Below are 22,030 nucleotides of genomic sequence, written 5' to 3' on the forward strand. Positions count from 1 at the left end.
CAACAAGTTTTAGCAACCACTATATTCTTTTCGTTGCAAAAAATACAAGTTGTTGAAAAATCCGTTTTTGTTGCTAAATAATTGTTGCCATAAAAAAAATAAACTTCCCCACCCCTTAAAATAATTTTCTGGTATAACCCAATTTTTTGCGACAAACAATTTAGTTGTTAAAATTAAATAAACAATTCGTAACTGTATATATTGTTGCAAAAAATATTTAAATATACAGATACAATAAAAAGTCGTTGCAAAAATCATCATAATAATATTTTTTTTTTTATTTCCCTCTCAAATCAAAACCCCAATCCCTCACAATCCCATTTCCCTCCCTCGCATTTTCAGAAAACCCGTCCCCATTCCCTCACATTTTCAGAAAACCCGTCCCCATTCCCTGACAACCGATTCCCTCACAAAACCGATTCCCGCACACCGGAGCTTAGCGATTGCCGCCTATACACCGGAGCTTCTGCCGCCTGCACGCCGGAGTTCTAGCCACTTACAGCACACCGGTGCTACCGCCTTCTGCACATACGCCTTTCAACTAACTCACGACAGGTTCTTTGGTTTTTTTGCCTTTTTGTTTCTTTGAATTTCTTGTTCTTGTTTCTTGTTGCTTTCAATTTATGGGTTGTTCTTTGAATTTCTTGAGCTTTATTGTAATTATCAGATTAATGTATGTGTATTTCGTCAGTTTGAAATGTTGGATTGTGCGCATAATCACAATACAACCCACCAAAAACATTCCAGTTTTCGAATTTCATTACAAACCCTAGATCTCTGAATCAAATTACTAAACGAATCAAAGATAATATATTTAGTTTATAGGAAAACCTATTAATTACTAGCCAAAGATAACAGTAAACTTACTATAGCGGAGAAGTTGTTTTTAGTCTTTCGATTTGGGGAAAATCGGGATTCTTGAATTTTAAATAGCTCTATATGAAGAAGCTTCACAATCAGAATTGTTCTCCAGAGTCCAGTGTAATAGACGAGACTCGAAAGGGGAATTTCGCAATCAGGAATTAAGCACTGTTAGTATTACAATCAGGAATTGGGTCTTCACTTTTTAAATTATTTTTTGCCCTTATTATTATTTTTTTAATTTTAATATCTCTCTCGCATAAACTCTTTCAACACATTCAATTAGTTATTTGATCATGTTGTATCCAAAAATAATTTATATCATCATTAACATTTTGCGTCATGACACCAAAAAGATAAGAATAAGTTTGAGAAAATTCTGATTATCACTCATTGTCACACTAAGTATTGGGAATAACGTGCAAAAATATTTCGCCTATATAGTGACGTCATTTAACTATAAACAAGGCTTGTTTGAGATGAAAATTGAACGTGAGCCTGTAAGAAAAGGGTAGAAAGGTGCACACGGTTAATCTTGTTAAAGACTTGCATATGTGAAAGAACATAAAATCAAGTTTGAACGAAGCCATAAACATATGGATTGTTGGGTTTTGATGTCATGGTAGAATTAGATTTTTCTTTTCAAATTGAAGCAAAAGAATTCATTATTTGCGATTGTGATGATACATACTTGATGAGGGCAAAGATTTTTAGTTTATTTGTTTTGGATTATAATGAAGCTTAGTAAAATGGTTCATGTGAATTTGTTAAATTGTTCTTGTTTATTCAAGTTGATTTGTCTAAGTTGATTTGTTATGTGTTGAAATTATTTTCTAAGTTGATTTGTCACGCATACATTGAACAAATAGTAATCTTTGTTCTTGTTTTTATTGTTAAATTGTTCTTCAAACAACTTAAAGTTAAAATTCCCTTTCACGTAGTTGTTAAATTGTTATTAAAGTTGTTAAATTGTTCTTGTGTTTCATATTGTATCCAACTTGGCTAGCATTTTCGTATGTAATAATGCTAAGAACAAAAACCAATTATTCATGGCACCTTATTACGAAAAGTAAGTGACAAAATTTTTTTCGTGGTTGTCTTATGTTATTATAATAATCTTTTTTTTCATCAAAAGAATCCCCTTTAGTGATTTTGATTTGCAAGTATGAATGCTATCTTTGTGTAGTCGTCATTGGATGTTAGCAATTATTAGTCCATGGAAGGGATTGGTTTATTGGTTAGATCCTGCTGGTGTGGAAAATAAAGTGCGTGAAAATGCTTGTAAAATTATTTATGAGTAAGTACTATACTATTGCATCGTAAATGGTTTGACTTTGATATATTATTTAGGTTCTATCTATTTAATCATTTTATATGTAAATGACTAGGGGGCTTGTGAAGTTAGGAATGGTCCATCGAAAGGATCTCAAAAAAATTAAAAAGAATCCTAAAGTTGGTTGGAACAAACTAAAAGTAAGGTTCTTTTATAGTAATTTTTTTTTATTGTTTAGACATGTTCTAAACTTATGAAAAATTCTATGTTTTAATTATTTTTTCATCGTTTGTTTGTTTTGATTTCTTGTAATAGTGTCCTCCTCAACCTCAAGACGCCAAATACTGTGGATATTATGTATGCCGTTATATGCTTGAGACTATTGAAAGTAGGCAACAATTGATTTTGGAGGAGGTAAGTATTCGTCAAAAATTTATATCAAACATTATGATATTGGTATTGAAACACAATGACATTTGGATATAATATTGATGGATTGGATTTTCGGCATCAATGTTCACGTTCTCTTTCGTGGCTGCAATTTATAAGTCTTATGATTACATTTTGTTGTGATGTTTCTAGCTGCAATTTATATCACCCCTGATAGAAGTATTATAGATTGGGATAGTGTGATTCAAAGTTGACATTTGTTTGACATATTTTATTTATGGGCAGTTGATTCTTTTGGGAATATATTATTTGATTAGTTATTGAGACAGGTTATGATGTATTTCATTGTTTCTCAATTTGGGGTTGTCCTATATACAAGGGAGACTCTGCCGAAATTTTCGCTCAAATTTTTGTTAGTTGACACATATTGCAATAATTTGGATTAGTAAAATTTTAATGTATTATTAATGTCTTGCAGTTTTCCCCTGGGGCTCCTTCAACTTATTCTCAGGAGAGCATTGATCAAGTTCGAGATTTATGGATTTCTTACGTTGTTAAATATAGGCAACAAAAATTGGAGAAGGAAGCAGAAGATTTGGATGATGTGTTATAAGGTTATATCGATGGAAATTATTAAAGATTAGAATTCATGAAGAATTTTGATGACATATGACTTTTGGAATAAGATAATTGTATAGTTGAATTATAGTCTATATATATGATGAAATGGTTTATAATTTTTGCTGTTGGTATAGCATGTATGAACGCGTATATTTAATGGTTTATATGGATTAGTACAAATTATATCGTATTGGTATTTTTATTTATTAATATAGGTCTTTTGTCATATAAATGGTGGTTTAGAAATAAAAGGAAATTGCAACTGTACGGCTTTTTTATTAGTAGTTATTGGCGGGCGCAAAGAGAACACCTCCAGTAATTGCTAGTTTTCTTTGGTAAGAGAAAAGAGAATACCTCCCTTAAACAGGTGTTCTCTTTGGTGGGGTTGTAGAATTTTTTACAAGTAGCAAAGAGAACACCTCTATAAGGTGCAAGTTTTCTTTAATGTGAAGAAAAGAGAATGCCTATTTGTTCCACATGTTCTCTTTTATTTTACTTAAGAAAACACTAAAAAAGGGGCTTTCTCTTAGGCTAAGAGAACTGTGACATGGAGAACGCTCCTGAGGAGTTCTCTTAGGCATATTTGAGGCGTTCTCTTTTCCCTTTTTTGTAGTAGTGAATCTAGTTAGCTTTTAGTTTTATATTCACTCGAGTCATGTCAACAAATTAGGCTAAGTCACTAGTTTTTGTAAGAATGACTTGGGTTGTCTTTCTCATTAAGATGAACGTTAATATATACAAGATTACAACTATACTTTAGGAAACTAAATATTTTCCTAATATTCTACATAATCACAAAGATTATACAAAATATGCAAGAAATCAAAAGATATTATTCTACGATATTCTAATATTCTAATACACCCCCGCAGTCGAATCGGAAGGTTTAGAGACGCTGAGACTGGAACGAAAATCATCAAATAATACTTGAGGAAGGCCTTTGGTGAAAATGTCAACAATCTGATAACGAGATGGAACATGAAGTACCCGAACATCACCACGTTTAACTTTTTCACGAACAAAGTGAATGTCGATCTCAATATGCTTAGTGCACTAATGATGGACTGGATTACCAGCTAAATAGACGGTACTAACATTGTCACAATAGACAAGGGTAGCTGTGGTAATAGGACAGTGCAGCTCAAGAAGTAAATTGCGAATCCAGCACGTTTTAGAAACAACTTTGGCAACACCACGATATTCAGCTTCAGCACTAGACTTGGAAACAGTAGGTTGCCGTTTAGCGGACTAGGAAATTAAATTATCACCCAGAAAAACACAGTAACCAGAAGTGGAGCGGCAAGTGTCAGGACAGCCACCCCAATCAGCATCGGTATAAGACAAAAGAGTCGAAATATTAGAACGATATAACTGCAAACCATAGTGAAGAGTACCCTTGACATAGCGAAGAATGCGGTGAATAGCAGCCATATGTTCAATACGAGGATCATGCATATAAAGGCAAACTTGCTGAATAGCATATGAAATATCTGGGCGGGTAAAAGTAAGATACTGCAAAGCACCAGCTAGACTACGATACAAGGTAGGATCTTTACCAGAAGAACCAGCATTAGCACCAAGTTTGCCGGAGGTAGCAACAGGAGTAGCAACAGGATTACATTGAGACATGCCAGCTTTTTCAAGAATTTCAGAGGCATACCGTTGTTGAGAGAGAAAGAATCCCGTAGAAGTACGATTAACAGCAATACCTAAGAAATAATTAAGAGGACCCAAATCCTTCATGGAAAACTCAGAGCTAAGTTTGGACATAAGGGACTCACGGAGTGAATCATAAGAAGCTGTAAGAATAATATCGTCCACATATAATAGCAGATAAGCAATATCAGAGCCATGACAATAAACAAAAAGGGAATTATCAGAAATGCTGTTAGAAAATCCAATAGTAGTCGCAAAAGTGGCAAACCGGTGGTACCAAGCACGAGGAGCCTGTTTGAGACCATAAAGAGACTTACGAAGAAGACAAACATGATCAGGACGAGTAGAATCACGAAAACCCAGAAGCTGATGCATGTAAACAGTCTTAGTCAAGTGACCATGTAAAAAAGCATTCTTAACATCAAGCTGATGAATAGACCAAGACCTAGAAAGAGCAATACTTAAAACAATGCGAATAGAAGCATGTTTCACAACCGGACTAAAAGTCTCATCACAATCAATGCCTTCCCTTTGAGATTTACCATCACTAACAAGACGCGCTTTATAGCGCTCAAAAGAGCCATCGGACTTGGTCTTGACACGAAATACCCACAAAGACCGAATGATATTAGCATTAGGAGGACGCGGTACCAAATCCCAAGTATGATTCTCAATTAAGGCATCAAATTCCTCTTTCATAGCTATCTTCCAGTTCGGCTCACGAAGGGCATGAAGGAAAAATTTAGGTAAAGGTGAAAAAGAAACAGATAAAGCTTGGGAGTAGTATTTGGGATTGGGTTTGAAAATACCATGTTTACTTCACGTAGCTATACCGGTTGGTGAGGATGAAGAGTTGGAAGATGAGGAAGTAGGACATTGGATGATTGGGCTGCGTAAGGCAGGCCCAATAGAGAAGGGGGAGGAAGGAAGGGGTGGGTGAACTGGGCTGCATGAGGCAGGCCCAGTTGAAAGTGGGGAAGAGGGAGAGTATTGGATTGAGGCTGGGCTGATTGGGGTAGGCCCAGTAGGAGAGGGAGAGAGGAGAGGGGACTGAAGTGGGACTGGGCTGCTTGAGGTAGGCCCAGTAGACGAAGGGGAGGATGGAGATTGAGGAAGGGTAGCTGAGTCTGATAGAGAGAGAGGCCCAGGAGCTGAACAAGGCTGGCAGAGGGAGGGGGAAGCAAACGTTGGGCTGAAAGATGGGTTAGGACCAGAAGGATGTGGAGGGGTTGTTTTAAGCAATTGAAGGTGAATATTATCATCTAAAAATTGGTAATTTGGGGAAGATGAGGAAGGTAATTTAGAAAAAGGAAAGGTGGTCTCATCAAATAGAACATGCCGAGATATAATGATATTACGGGATGAGAGATCATAGCACTTGTAACCCCTATGAGAAGAGGGATATCCTAAAAAGACACATGGAGCGGAGCGTGGTTGAAGTTTGTGGATAGTAGTAGAGGGAAAAAGAGGAAAATATAAACACCCAAAAACCCGTAGATGAGTATATATAGGAGACTTACGATATAGAACATGAGTAGGAGTGAGATTACCAAGAAGTTTAGAAGGAAGATTATTGAGGAGATAAGTGGCCGTGTTTAAGGCGTGAGGCCAAAAAGACGAAGGAAGAGAGGCATGACACAAAAGAGTGCGAATGATGTTATTGATGGAGCGAATTTTGCATTCAGATTTGCCATTTTGTGAGGATGTGTAAGGACAAGAAAAACGAAGTGAAATGCCTCTGCTAGTACAAAATTGACGAAACATATTATTGTCAAATTCACCCCTGTTATCACATTGGAAAGACTTTATATTAAGCTCAAATTGGGTGTTAACAAAAATATGGAAATTCACAAACACATCATAAACTTGAGATTTGCGATATAAAGGAAAAGTCCACAAAAAATTAGTATAATTATCAAGAAAAAGAACATAATATTTATTTCTCGATGGGCTAGAAATAGGGGAAGTCCACAAATCACAATGAATAATATCAAAAGGTTTAGTACTCATGGTCATAGAATTAACAAAAGGTAATTGAATGTGTTTCCCTAAAGGACAAGAATAACAAACAAAATGAGGATCTTTATTACATTTAATTAAACGAGAAGAATACAAGGAATTTAAAACTGCATTGCCCGGATGTCCTAAACGGGAATGCCAAATGCTAGAAGAAAAAACGGAAAAAGCCGATGATGTGGAGGATGAAGGAGTAGCTCCATGTGCGGATGGAAAAGGATAAAGATCACCCGTGCTATTAGATCTCAGAACGATGCTCCCCGTGGCCAAATCCTTCACAGAAAAGCCAAAAGGATCAAATTCAACAGAAACCATATTATCATGAGTGAATTTTCGAACAAAAATGAAATTTTTAACAAGTTTAGGTGCATGTAAGACATTTTTGAGGGTAAGGGATTTTTGGGAAGAAGGAAACGAAATATGCCCGTGACCAAGAACTGGAATTAAATTACCATTACCGACAACAATAGCATTATTGAATTGATGTTTTAAAGGAAAATAAGGAAGAAGAGTACCTTGAAAATTCTAAGATATTCTAATATTCTAATAGTTTTGTATTCGCTCTGAGTCATGTCAACAAATTAGACTGAGTCACATTTAGGCAATCGATTTTGGCCAATTAAACAAAATTAGGCCAAGTCATTAAATTTGTTACTTGTCTCATGTAACTTTGTAAGGTAACGTAGCATCTTATAAATGAACACAAAGTTTTCAACGAGGCATCACGCTGAGATTTTTGTTATTGGGTTGAATAAAAGTATGCTATATCCTTAAAAATTTAAAATAAATAATTTATTATAATTTTAAAGTAATCACTTACAATTTGAAAGTAATTATTTTTTGTAGTCTTAAAATGATTGTCAATCACTTATATTAACAATCACTTACAATATTGGTAAAAACAACTAAGCCCATGTGAACAAATTGATGAGGCAGTCTTTAGTTGGCCCATTACAACTAGATGACTGTCGTTAAACAGAACATAAAAACTTGGTCGAGACGGTCTCATTATAAAACCATTAATTTAGGCCAGCTTAATCTGCGTGTGTAACTGTCTCATATGTTTTCTCTCGTTTTTTTATTTTCTGGATATTTATTAATTTTGACCTTAAAAGTCTCAATTTTGACATTAAAGTCTCAATTTTGACCTTAATTAAAGGTATCAATTTAAACTTAAAGTAAAACTTAAACAGATCAATTAAAATAAAAAATTTCAATTTGAACCTATAAGTGATCAATTTTGACGTTAAATCGATCAATTTTTACTTAAACATGGTTCTGTTTTCACAATTTTCAGAATGAAGTTTAATAAAATGGTATTATTCTATCAGTCTATGGATGAATTTCAAATAACCAATTAATGGTAAATAAAACTATCAATAATAGAGTTAAACACTGCACAATCCAAGTACTCTTATTCAATGCAACATGACGGTTCTAATAGAGCATTAGAATACGTATATTCTTTGATCATCAATCAATAATAGTGATATTGCTCTTTCCTCAATAGTTTATGTTCATAATGGACATGGAAATTAAGTTGTAGGCGTAGTGTTTGCTTATCCTTGATGAGAAGGCAGAGGAAGTGTTGATCTCGATTATGTTTTGCCAAATGATTGGATGAATGCTCTTGGAAATAATCAAAAGTTCATGGCTGCTTTTGCTATAAAAATTTAAATTTTGATGTAAAAATAATTAATTCAGACCTTAAAATGATCCATTACATGAATGCTTTTTGGAAATGATCAAGATTTTTATGGCTACTTTGTTTATAAAAAATTTCAATTTTAATAAAAAAATGATCAATTCAGACCTTAAAATGATTTATTGAAAAATTAATTTTGACATTAAAGATATCAATTATAACGTTAAATAGATAAAGTACTAAGAGCATATTGAGGAAAATTATTTTTGAGCTGATTGGACTATCCGTCTCATATTGAGACAGTCTCGTCCAAGACCAGCCCATAAATATACATAAAAACTCAAAAAAGACCATATTATAATGAGATCGTCAAAATGGACCGACCCATTACATTATGTTTCAAAAATTAATGAATATTTGAAATTGGATTTGAAAGAAAATTGATCAACTTTTCCTCTTCCCTCGTTTTTTCCTTCTTGCCATAAATAACTTTCTTTCTTTCCTTCTCCATTTTCTCTCCTTTTTTGGATTCTTTCCATTTTCCTTCTTTCTTGCATTTGCAAAATTCTTCCTAATTGATGCATATATTTTAGTTTTATCATACAATGGATCAATTTAGTTTTATAATTGATACTCATAAGATTAAAATTGACATGCATTATCTGAACATTTCATAATTTAAATGTTTGTTTTTTCATCCACTAAATCCGTTGAATTTTCATAATTGATGCATTTAAGCTAATAAATGATGTGTATAAATTGTGTATTGAATAGTCATGGCTTGTTTTGCATTTTCTTAGTAGTTGATCTGTTTAGCTTCATAATTGATACTCATAAGATTAAAATTGACATAGAAATATTTCATAATGGTAAATGTTTGCTCTATTTATTATGCAATAGATTTGTTTAGTTTGATAATTGATGCACTTAAGGTAATAAATGATGCATAAAAATTGTGTTTTGAATAGTCATAATTTAGTTTCATAATTGATACTCACAAGATTAAAATTTACATGCTTAACATGAACATTTCATAATGCTAAACGCTTGTTTTATTTATCATACAATAAATTTATTTAGTTTGATAGTTGATACAATTACGATAATAAACGATACATATAAGTTATCTTTTGAATAGTCATGATTTATTTTGCATGTTATTTATATAGTTTCATAATTGATACTTATAAAATTAAAATTGACATGCATAACTTAAAAGATTCATACTAGTAAATATTTGTTTTATCATGCTATAAAACTGTTTGTTTTATTATGTATATAATTATTAAATTGATCCAATTAACTTGTTAATAGTTTTGTTAATTATTTTTTTTTTAAAATTATGTAATGAACAATTATTCCATATTGCTGCATTTTAGGTTATAATTAATCCAGTTAACTAGATGATTTTGTTAAATTGTATGCCGTTGATTTTTATTGAGTTCACTTTACATGCTAAATTGAGTGATATAACTTATAAGATATTAATTGATTCATATAAGATAACAATAAATGACATTGTATAGAGATCTTATACATTGAAGTGTATAAGATATCATTCTATTCATATAAGATAACCATTGAAGTATTTGTATTAATTTCAGTAGTTAGTTCAAGAAGCTTGTTTATTATTCAAGAGAGACGTTGATGTTTTCGTGCACACTTATATGAAGAGGCTTTCTGAAGCTAATAAAAAGAATGACAAAGAGGAGGGTGTTGTGTCTGTTACACAACAAATATTCCAAAATAATGATGGGTTTTCTTTTGTCAATGCTTTGGTAGAACAAGTAATCGAAAAAAATAAATGCGGCTAAAAGTTCAGATCTTGATGCTGGTGGGTAGTCTACACCAATGCAAAAACAAGCAAAACCTGTGACGGTAAAAATTCCTCCAGCTTTGAAGAGATGTTGTACTATTAACTTGGGGCCATGCGGTGTTGAAGTTCCGTATGCATCCAGTATATGATCACGATTCACGAACAAAGAAATTTTTAAAAACTTGCCTACTTTGGAGGAGTTGCTGGATTACTGTTTCTTGAAGGAAACGATGGATAAGTTGTGAGTTCTTTATACTCACTAGTTGTGGGACCGCGTGCGTAAGTTGCACTTGTGATGAAAGCGTTCATTCAAATACATTGAAATTCAATTGAAAATAGAATACGTATTGTTTTTAACATCCAAAGAGACATAAATTTCAAAATTGAAGTCACTAAGAAAACACTTGCTAACAAAGAATTAGGCTGGAGGACGTTCATTCAAATCTGATTGTAAAACAATACTATCTTTTCCAGCTTGAAATAAATTCCCTTATTCTCAAAATTATTGTATAAATTTGTATGTCCTAAGTCCACAATCAAGTAAGCTCGCAATTAGCCTTAAATTCGTCAAATACAACATAAGATAATATGAAAATTAAGTTGTAAATGAAGTCAAATAATTCAAGAAAATGACAAAAAGGTATTAGTTTAATAGTATAGAATTTTAATAGCATATAAAATGACAAAAGGGTATTAGTTTAATAGCATAGAAAATGACAAAAGGTATTAGTTTAATAGCATACAGAATGAATAATAATAATAATAATAATAATAATAATAATAATAATAATAATAATAATAATAATAATAATAATAATAATAATAATAACAATAACAATAATAATAATAATAATAATAATAGGTACATTGAAACTTCTACTTGATTTCCTTTGTTTGGGAATGAAGATTACTAAATAAATGGAGTATTAAAGATGAAATTATTAGAAAATAATCAAAACATAGAATAATTATTTTCGATAATTTTTCCAATTACAAATAACATTAAGATAGTTCAAATACAGCCCCAATCCTGAGCTTGGTGGGTCCGTAGTTTTAGGACCCTTTAAAAAATTACACTTTTGGATTTGTTTATCATCAAATATCTTTTTATTTTTGTGACTTTTAATTCTAGAGACTTTTAATTTAACATCAATTATTATCACCCATAAACTTTAGGCACCTGTATAATGTTCATGACATCATTTGAATAAACACTTTATTCTCACAAATGACAATCGAATGCAAAAGTATGTGGTAAAATAATCCAAGAAAAATTATAAGAAAATGAAATGAAAGTACTCATAAATCTTAAGACAAATCAAATGGAAGACATAAAAGAAATCATGAACATATTAGCACAATACCCAATCATCAGCATAATAGCAACATACCAACTGTATAAGTTGAACTTATTCGCTATAACACCAAAACCATCACCATTAACTACACATAACACAATCATCCCATGAACTTCCATCACCCAAGCAAAACCAAAACCAAAATTCTATCACCATTGCAATACTGTAATCCCAAAATTCTAGTTCGAGTTTCCAAATACAATGCAACTTTCGCGTATAAATTTCAGAAGTTGTGCTACATAAATGAACATTTCAAGATCAAGCTTACCCCTGTGAACGTCCTTAGTCGCAACACACTAAATACCCCTTCAATTCCAATATCCCCAATACAAGGTTTCAATGACCAATAGTGATAATTAAGGGGATCCGACACAGATGTAGAATTTGCTTCAGTTCAAGTACATGGACGATTATGGGTCATAGAAAAAACTAACAAAGAAAGGAAGAGCAACTCTAATTTGTAAAAACCTAGAAACTTTATCAATAGAATAAATCCATAGCTACATTTGAGACATCGAAGGACTAACCTTTCTGAAACCAAAACAAAACTTAATAAAAAACCAAAACAAACCAGACTTGCCGAAAATAACACTGCTTGTAATTGCTGCAAAAACATTTCTCTCAATTGCCATTGATACAAGGTTGGTGGCCGGAGAAATAGAGCCGGCATGATCCTTTTGCCTGATTTTGTCTTGCCAGGGGTGGATACAGAAAAAAATTAAATGATGTCGATTGTGTATTTTTAAAAAATATATTCAACAATGTTTTTAATTAAGACAAGTATCCACATTATTTTTCTCGTATTTTGAAAGTGACAATGTCATTTTAATCCATTGAAAAAGTCATCCCAAGTTCATAACTAAACTTCATTAATAAGTGTTTAATCTTCTTTCACCCTCTCTCATCCTAGTCTTGTTCTCTGTTCAAGAATTGGAAGAAGTCATCCCAAATTCCCTTCCCAAAACGCGCATACCAACTCAGTAGTCATCAGCTGTAGATATGACTGACTTAATCCATCCATCTCCCTGATTTTCTTTCCATAACCTATAATTTCCATTAGTGTTCAACATAATATCAACACCAAATTTCACTTTGGTTTAGAAGAATGTTGAGTAAAGGCACTATATTTGAACTAAATTTTATTATACTCTCAAATATTCTTACAACTCTTACTACTACTTATAATTTTCTATCCTCTAACCTATCACTACAACACTTTAGAAGAGGATACTACTTGGAACCCTTACTTGCTCTCTTGCTTAGTACCTACACTCATGCCATTACCACCTATTTATACTACTTCAATGGAGCTATCTAGGTACAAGATATTTTCTAAGAAAATTCTAGATTTAAGATATTTATACATAGATATTTTTAGAGCACATTCTAGAGTTGCCGTATTTTCTCATTCTCTAGATTATTATTCCAAAATATTTTCATTCTTTATTATTCTAGAATTCTTTTGATCTTAGGCTTGAAAGACTTGGGCTTGATAAGTTGGGCCTCAGCGTTCATCAACACTCCCCCTCAACGCTGACTTGCTACACATTCCAAGTTGTTCTCGCATGTCTTGGAACTTGCCCGTACTGAGTCCTTTTGTGAAGATGTCTGCAACTTGCTCTTCCGTCGGTGTCGGCTTCATTTGGATTTCACCTTGCAGGACCTTCTCTCAATAAAGTGATAATGTACTTCGATGTGTTTGGTCCTTGCGTGAAATACTGGATTTTCTGCCAGACAAACTGCTGACCTGTTGTCACAATGAAGTGTTACCTGTCCGGCTGGTTGATAAAGATCTTTCAATAGACATGTCATCCACGTGCTCTCCTGCGCAGCCATAGTTGCCGCCCTATACTCTGCCTCAGTTGTTGATAGTGACACCGTAGGTTGTCTTTTGCTACACCACGACACGACTCCTAATCCTATGCTAAAGACAAAACCTGTTGTTGACCGCCTTGTGTCATAATCTCCAGCTTAGTCAGCATCATAGTAGCCAACCACTTGACATTCTCCACCCTTTTGATAAAGGATACCATAGTCTAGAGTACCTTTCACATATCGAAGGATTCTCTTGACAGCTTCCAAGTGTGGCTTCTTTGGATTCTGCATATGACGACTCACTACTCCAACCGCATATGCAATGTCAGGTCGAGTGAGGGTCAGATACAAAAGACTTCCAACAAGTTGTCAATACATTCTTGTATCTTCGACATCCTTTCCTTCCCCTGTACGCAGCTTGTTGTTTGGTTCCATAGGCGTCAAGAGTGGTTTGCACTCTAACATTTGGTATGCTTCTAAGATTTCTCTTGCATATTTGTGTTGACAGAGCAACATACCTTCTCTAACCTTCTCGACCTCGAGCCCCAAGAAATGTTTTAATTCTCCGAGCTCCTTCATCTGAAACCGAACTGATAGGTTCTCCCTTGTTCGGCAGATTTCTTCAATTAGGTCTCCGGTTATGATGAGGTCATCTACGTATACTAGGATTGTTGCTGTCTTGTCTCCATTATTTTTAACAAATAGGCTCGAGTCTGCGGTAACAGGTGTATAACCACTCTGTACGAGAAATTCAGCGATTTTCCCGTACCATGCCCTTGGTGCCTGCTTTAGACCATATAGTGCCTTCTTAAGTTTGCAGACGTACCTTGGATGAGCGTTGCTCTCAAATCCTTGTGGCTGCTCCATATATATCTCCTGATCGAGCTCACCGTACAAGAAGACATTCTTCACATCTAGCTGCCATACCTTCCACTCTCTACTTGCTGCAAGGGCTAGAAGGACCCGTATAGTTTTCATCTTGGCCAATGGACTAAACGTCTCATCATAGTCTATTCCGTACTGCTGCAAGAATCCTCTTGCCACTAGGCGTGCCTTATATCTCTCAATTGATCCATCCGATCGAGTCTTTATCTTGTGTACCCACTTGCACGAGATTGGATTGACTTCAGCTGGTTTTGACACCAACTCCCAAGTCTGATTTTGCCTTAAGGCCGCCATCTCCTCTTCCATTGCCTTGCGCCAATGTTCTGATTTGGCTGCTTCTTCATAGGTTGATGGCTCTGAGGTATCCTCGATCACAGCAATATTTGCATACCTTAGATTTGGTTGCCTCTGCCTTGATGATCGTCTTGGGAGTGGAGGTACCTCTTCACTTTCTTTAACCTGGAGTGGAGGCTCTCCTTCAACTTCTTCATGTACTCCAGTACGCCAAGGACTCTTTGCCTTGGAGGAACTCGAGGTGTCACCTTTTTCGGATGCTGGTGTTTCTTGATCTTCTCTTTGGTATCTTGCATCTTCAATCGTCGACTCTAGATTTTCTGATGCAATTTGAGGTGTGTTCTGGTGTCCACCATGCCGATGCTTCATCGAAGACCACATTTCTTGAAGTGTGGATGCGCCCGGTTGTTGGATCACAACACCTCCATCCTTTTCTTGCAGAGTCGTATCCAACGAAGATGCACCTTATTGCCTTTTTGTCAAATTTAGTACGAAGATGATCTGGTACGAACACGTAGCACACGCACTCGAATACTTTGAAGTGACCTACTGTGGGTTTTCTCTTCCAAAGCTTTTCATATGGAGAGATAGATCCCAAATTCTCTTGAGGTAGCCGATTGATGATATGAGCCGCTGTTTTCATGCACTTAGCCCAAAATCTCCCAAGCACATTCCTCGCATGTAGCATACTTCGACAGACTTCTGCTAAGTATCAGTTCTTCCTTTCAGCTACACCATTTTGTTGAGGTGTATTGGGGCAGGTCAATTGTCTCTTTATCTTGTGCTCCTTTAGGTAGGAATCAAACTCGTAATTTACATATTCCCTACCGTTGTCCGTTCGGAGACACCTTACTTTCTTGTTGAGTTCACTCTCCGCATTCTCTCTAAATTGTTTGAATTTGGAGAGTGCCTCAGATTTTTCTTTCATAAGAAAAACCCACACATACCTTGAGAAGTCGTCGATGAAGGTCACCATGTACTTGGACCCGTTTATGGATGCTTGTCTTACGGGACCAAAGACATCTGAGTGCACCAGTTCCTTGGCTCGAAACTTTGAAGGTTGATAAGGAAGTTGGTGAGCCTTACCGTATTGACATCCGGCACAGATCGTGTCAGTACGAACTTTAACTTCGGATATACTGGCAACCATCGACTTCTCGACCATCATTTTGAGCTTGTGATAGCTCACATGCCCCAATCGTGCGTGCCAGAGGTCGACAGTCTCATTCCTCCGAGTCATATCTACGTAAGCGGATTCTGCTGACATTACGTAAATTGACTGCGATTTTCGTCCCTCCATTATTGGCGTTCCTGTACCCTTACTTCTTGTGGTCCAAACAAGACGTAGCAACCAGAATTTGGTCCGGGGACGTGAAAAACATCCTTTAGTTGGACTGGTGTATAATTTGGTCCAGGAATGACTTTTGTCTTACCGACGTAGCGGATGGGCAGTTTGGAGTTGTTGGCTGTTGCGATGACTTGATTTCCTTTGTACTTCTCCAAGTCTTCTAATTTTTGTACGTCCCGTGTCATATAATTTGAGCAACCAGAATCAATTATCCAGTCACTCCTGTAGTTGATTTTCTCCTCCTTGGGTACCACCGCGAGAACAACTTCTTCGTTCTCCTCCACTTGTGAAGATGCTATTGCGACTGCTGCTTCAGCATCCCATGTTTTTTCATTGTCGCTGCTTTCTTGAGTCGTCTGTTCCTGGCTCTTCAAGGTTGCGACATTTCCGCGGCCTTTCTTTCTCTTGTACCAGCAATCTCGTGCATAGTGTCCCTTCTTACCGCAGTTGTAGCAACGATCTTTTTGATCGTCATCTTCTGAGATTGAGTTTGAGCTCCCCCTGAAGCTTTCCTCCCCTGGTTGGGCTTCCATTGTTGACCAGGTTTGCCTTTGACGTTCGGCTTTGACATGTTATTGTGTCGATCTTTCTTCTGGCCTCCGAATAGAGCCTCTTCTTCCTTCCTAGGCGAGACTCCAGTGATTTGCCTCGTCAAAGCCTCCTGATTAGCGAGCATGTTCTCCAACTCTAGCAACGTCGGCTGAGTCAACCACCCTCGGATGGCTGCCATGAACCCATTAAACTCGTGTCTTAGGCCATGGGCGATTATCCTCCTTATGCATTGCTCGCTAATCTTTTCTTCAGGGTCAAGTTCGGCAATCTCGCTACAAAGAGACTTAACTTTCTTAAAGTATTGATTTATTGTCAAGTCCCCTTGTGAGATTGTCATTAGCTCACTTTCCAACATTTGGAGTCGAGCGTCATTCTTTTTCGAGAACAACGTTGCTAGGGTGTCCCAAGCAACCTTCGGGGTTTCTGCTTTTCGTATGTACTCAACCAACTCTTTATCAATTGTTGTTTTGAGTACATACATTGCCTTATCGGCTTTAATATTCCACCTTCTAAAGGCTTCATTTTCAACTACCGTGCTTTCCTTGTCAGAGTCAACAGTTACTATTTTGGGTTCCGGCAGAATCGTATTGCATCCGCCTACCACCTCCCATAGATCCTGACCTTGAAGGTAGGACTCTATGCAGGTGCTCCAATATGTATAGTTGTTGTAATTTAACTTCTCAAGACCACCAGTCATACCTGCTAAATCCATAGCGACTTTGTGAAACAAGCCTTCTCACAAGTCTTTAGTCCTTCGTCTTCGCAACTTCGGACAATTTCTGACCGATTTTCTGGCAGAATGTCAGCAGGCACCCTTCTAACTAGTGATCGCCCAACTATACTTGCCAACCTGCGACTAGTCTCCGATCGTCGACTTGAAAGAATTACCCCGATCCGGCTCTGATATCATATTGTTGAGTAAAGGCACTATATTTGAACTAAATTTTATTATACTCTCAAATATTTTTACAACTCTTACATTTCTACTACTTATAATTTTCTACCCTCTAACCTATCACCACAACACTTTAGAAGAGGACACTACTTGGAACCCTTACTTGCTCTCTTGCTTAGTACCTACACTCATGCAATGACCACCTATTTATACTACTCCAATGGAGCTATCTAGCTACAAGATATTTTCTAAGAAAATTCTAGATTTAAGATATTTATACTTACATATTTTTAGAGCACATTCTAGAGTTGAGATTTTCTATTATTATTCCAAAATATTTTCATTTTTTATTATTCTAGAATTCTCTTGATCTTGAGCTTGATAACTTGGGCCTCAGCATTGATCATCAACAAAGAAGAAATCATATTCTCATTTTTCCATTTCCCTGGTGGTGAAAGGAATTAAATGTTATGGCATCTTCATTCTTATTCAACAAGTTCGTGAATCTTCTTCTTCTATTGGTATTAACTTATACTCTTTCTATCTATTTTTCAATTTTTAGCAAAATTCAAATAAGATACAAATTGTGATCTTGAGTCCACTTTTAAGTTACTAATATCTTAGTAATCTAAGCAAACAACACCAAGGTCTTTTCAAAACAAAAAACAAACAACACCAATTACACAAACAATTCAAATCATAAAATAGGTAACCAAAACCAACAAATAAATTGCATAAGTAAACAACTAAAGAATTTGAAAACATACACAGAGGGAGAGTCAAAAGTGAAGACAGAGGGATATAAGGGGTCGAAGGAGGCAAAATAGTAAGCATCGAAAGAAAATAATGGGATCTCAGGCCTTGAGCTGAAAGACAAGGAAAACTACCAACTCTCCCAAGACCATAGGCTATCAATTGACAGCATTGAGTAGCATTAAATCCGCCCCCAATCTTGGTTTGGCTTTTTTTCAATGAGAAACTGAAGAAAAAAAGGGGAAAATTAGGGTTGAAGGTAAGGAATGGAATGGGAAAGGAGGAAGTCAGGAGAAGAGAACTGAAAAAGGTTGGCAAACAGTATTTTCATTGTTCACGATGAACAGTATTAAGACTTTCCAAATGTTTTATAATTAGAGGATATGTATTTCTATGTTGTTTCTCATTTTCTTAAGTTCAATTGCTTCTTTTTTGTGTTCTAGTAAAGATATATTTGATTAAGGAGATTTTTATGCTTTATCTCATGATGAAGCTTTTAGTTTGAAGAATAATGAAAATATTTCTTCGGTCATTTTTTATTGTTGGACGGTGTAATTAAATATAATAGAAAAATAAATCAAGATGTAGTTATCCCAGATAAATAATTGAAAGCATTTTTATTCATATTCCAGCACTTAAAAGTTTTTTTTTTATCCTTTTATAATTAGCATCATAACATCTATTAAAAAAAGCTGTGAAAAGTCAAGTGTTAAATTTTTAGAGCACTTGCCATGTGTAATTTTTCTATTGAAGTATTTTAACTAACTGAATTAAATAGCTGACCAGTTTACATCAATTAAATTTACTGATTTAGTTATGGAAATTATTTCAACTAACAAATAATCTAATCTATAATAACTATGAGAATGGAAACAATACATTAAGAATCATTTAGGTGATATTAACAAATGTAAAATTATAAATTAGGAAACAAAATATTAATCATAAATCTTTTAATAAATTGTTAGAGTAATTTGAATCATTATAATCATATCATATCATCATAACATCTATTAAAAATGCTATGAAAAGCCAAGTGTCAAATTTCTAGAGCACTTGCAATGTATAATTTTTCTATTGGAGTATTTAAGCTGACGGAATTAAATTGATGACTATTTTACATCTATCAAAGATTTGACAATCAATCAATATTTAACATGTTAGATTTACTGATTTAGTTATAGAAACTATTTCAAGTAATCAAACATTCTAATATATAAATAGATTAAGAGAATAGAAACAATTTGTTAAGAATCATTTAGGCGATATTAACAAATTTAAATTATAAAATTATGGAATAAAATATTAATCATACATCTTTTAATAAATTACTGCTGGAGAAATTTGATAACAAAATAAGGAAATATTTAGATGACATTGAATAGTTTATTAAGATTTAGAGTGATTTAGTTATGGTAATTATTTCAACTAATCATCATACAATTTAATAAAAAGATTGAAAAATCACACGTGTCATTCTTTTGAAGCCACGCTAGATGAAAGAATTTTATTGGTTAATATTGGCTTAAATGGCAAATAAAATTAATCAACCTGTTATTTGTTTTACTCATCTACAAAGAATTTAATTTTGCAACACATATAAAAATGTCATATCACCCTATTTTAACAATTATTATTTATTACTTCATATGTAGTATATAGTATATTTATATTATTACATGTTTTTGAAAATTATATTTATATATATCTTCATACTAAGAATTTCGTGCATTGCATAGGGTTTTATACTAGTTTTGTTATATTTTTTTATCATAAATAGTAGTTAGTTGGTCATGGGTTTTGATGTAATAGCATGTTTTGGGAATGTTGATGGCTGAGAATAAGGATGATGTCAAAGAAAATCATTTACAGATTGGGGTTATTGATGCATGGGAAAACCACATAAATTTGAATGGGGCCAATTTTGAAGTTAAGAAGATAAACATGGTAAGTTAAATTGATTAATATCTCGTGTAATTGTTGGACATAAGTTTATAATTGATATTGGTTTTGATATACTTTTCCGCCTTTTTTATATGAATAAATTACCTTCTTTGGTAAAAAGTGATGTAATTGGTTTTTAAAATGTTGATTTTTGAACTTGTAGGGTGACTTTTTAAGTCAAAAGAAAATTTTTTGTTTATCCGATTTACAAATGGAACTCTCTTTCTCTCCATCTTTCAATAATTTTTTTGAATATAATGAATAATTGATATAGACTTGTGTTCTTTGTTGCTTCAAATCCAATTGCATTATTTGTGGAATCACTTCATTGTGAAGATAATATTCCAGTTGAAAAGAAATCTTTACTCAATGCAGTGCACTGTTTGTCCCTTAAATTCTAAATAAGTCTATCAAACCATTTGTAGTAATCCTCATTCCTTTTACTTTGAATTTATCAACTATGTTTTTCCAACATTCTTGGAATTCCCTTAGATTGTTTTACCTCATTAAACACCTATTAAAAGAATCTTTGAAGTCTGCATCTGACTTTAATGCTCCATGGTGTGAAACTGCATTTTTCAATATGTGCCTAAACGTAGCCTGTGCTTTGAGAATGGAAAAACCTGCAAATGATTTTGAAATTATAAGATTTAAAAGATAAATTAAAAGTATTAATATGAGTATTGACATTCATCTGCATTCAGTAATCAATGACTTAATTGATTGTTATTATGATTGAATTGTATAGTATAAGACCATAATTAATCTATAAAAATACCTCTTCAATTTCTTTTGCAATTAATGCATCTTGATTTGTGAAAATTTATACAAGACTTTTTCCTTCCATTGCCTCTTTAAACTGCTCAAGCACCCAAACAAAATGAATCAACTTTCTCATCTGCTATCAATGCATAGCCAAACATCATAGTGTTTCAATGGTTATTCATTCCAACTATCGGTGCACATATCAAGTTCTATTTGTTTGTACAATATGTTGTATCAAAATGACAACATCTTTATAAATTTTGAAATCTTTCATTAAAGAATTGCACAAAAATAGTGCCACATGTTTTGCATCGTCATCAAGCTTCATATTCCAAAAGAATCCATTGTCTTTTTGTGCCCAGTTTATCAATTGTCTGATGACAGTTTGAGCATCCCCACCCTTAATTTCCTTCATTCCTAATCTGTTGACATAGTTTAGATGATCTCTAAAAGTATGACCTGCACACTTAGCTCCACCGGCATGTTTTGTCAAATACCTATACGCTGTAGTAGGCCTTACATGTACATCTTCAAATCATTTAATTGTTTCCATTGTCTCATTTAAAGATATAGTCCTCTCATATGTTTGCAAGTATTGTCATTCCATCTCGTTAACTTATGATTATGTGAACGACAAGTTGTTTTACAAAGACGTCATCACTGAATATATCTAGTTTAATCCTTACGTGTGCATCATTACCACATCTTTTAATTGGAACTAGCTTTTTAGTGTAAGTTTTTAGTTCAATTTCTTTGATTTGCATCCTTTTAGATTCTTGTTTAGAACAAAAAAAGTACCTTTCATATTGAAACAGTCGTATTGTTAGAAGATTTCATTAGTCGTTTTTAGCGCCTAATTTTTTTTCTTATATATTTGTTCGTTACTAATTATAATTTAATTAGTGATGGTAGTAATTTGAAAAATCTCTACGATGATAAGAAACTTGTTAATTCGTAACATAATTATGAATCGTAACAATTAACGTAAACTTTGGAGGTAAAACTTAAAGTTGAGCAACTACCCATAACAGTTCAAAAAAAAAATTTAATTATTATCCAAGCATATTATATAACCATGATGGGAGTAAATTAAATATTTCTCACATATACAAGTGATTTTTAAACATGAAATACAAGTTACAT

The 22,030-nt window shown here is 34.1% G+C and overlaps 2 protein-coding genes and 1 pseudogene across 2 annotated transcripts; 1 reads left to right on the forward strand and 2 right to left on the reverse strand.

Moving 5' to 3' along the window:
* The first annotated feature begins 291 nt into the window (after positions 1–291).
* Positions 292–3,325, forward strand: LOC130799491 (uncharacterized). The gene is made up of 5 exons (XM_057662602.1): positions 292–555; positions 2,048–2,158; positions 2,250–2,334; positions 2,450–2,548; positions 3,003–3,325. Exons 2-5 carry the CDS (start codon positions 2,058–2,060, stop codon positions 3,135–3,137), a joined length of 420 nt encoding a protein of 139 aa, XP_057518585.1. The 5' UTR covers positions 292–555; positions 2,048–2,057; the 3' UTR covers positions 3,138–3,325.
* A 7,734-nt stretch (positions 3,326–11,059) lies between these two features.
* On the reverse strand, positions 11,060–13,742 carry LOC130799492 (secreted RxLR effector protein 161-like; annotated as a pseudogene).
* A 2,187-nt stretch (positions 13,743–15,929) lies between these two features.
* On the reverse strand, positions 15,930–17,227 carry LOC130799401 (uncharacterized). Its single transcript, XM_057662498.1, has 2 exons — positions 16,421–17,227; positions 15,930–16,346 (listed from the first exon to the last, which is right to left on the reverse strand). Exons 1-2 carry the CDS (start codon positions 17,225–17,227, stop codon positions 15,930–15,932), a joined length of 1,224 nt encoding a protein of 407 aa, XP_057518481.1.
* Between the last annotated feature and the right edge of the window lie 4,803 nt (positions 17,228–22,030).

The sequence above is a fragment of the Amaranthus tricolor genome, chromosome 14 (assembly GCF_026212465.1).
Source record: "Amaranthus tricolor cultivar Red isolate AtriRed21 chromosome 14, ASM2621246v1, whole genome shotgun sequence".
NCBI classification, from domain to species: Eukaryota; Viridiplantae; Streptophyta; class Magnoliopsida; order Caryophyllales; family Amaranthaceae; genus Amaranthus; species Amaranthus tricolor.

Coding starts and splice junctions, on each gene's coding strand:
- LOC130799491 (XM_057662602.1), top strand. CDS start 2,058: ATGTTAGCAATTATTAGTCCATGGAAGGGATTGGTTTATTGGTTAGAT. Junction 2,159..2,249: donor GCTTGTAAAATTATTTATGA/GTAAGTACTATA, acceptor GTAAATGACTAG/GGGGCTTGTGAAGTTAGGAA. Junction 2,549..3,002: donor AACAATTGATTTTGGAGGAG/GTAAGTATTCGT, acceptor AATGTCTTGCAG/TTTTCCCCTGGGGCTCCTTC.
- LOC130799401 (XM_057662498.1), bottom strand. CDS start 17,227: ATGACTGGTGGTCTTGAGAAGTTAAATTACAACAACTATACATATTGG. Junction 16,347..16,420: donor AGATCGTTGCTACAACTGCG/GTAAGAAGGGAC, acceptor GCAACCTTGAAG/AGCCAGGAACAGACGACTCA.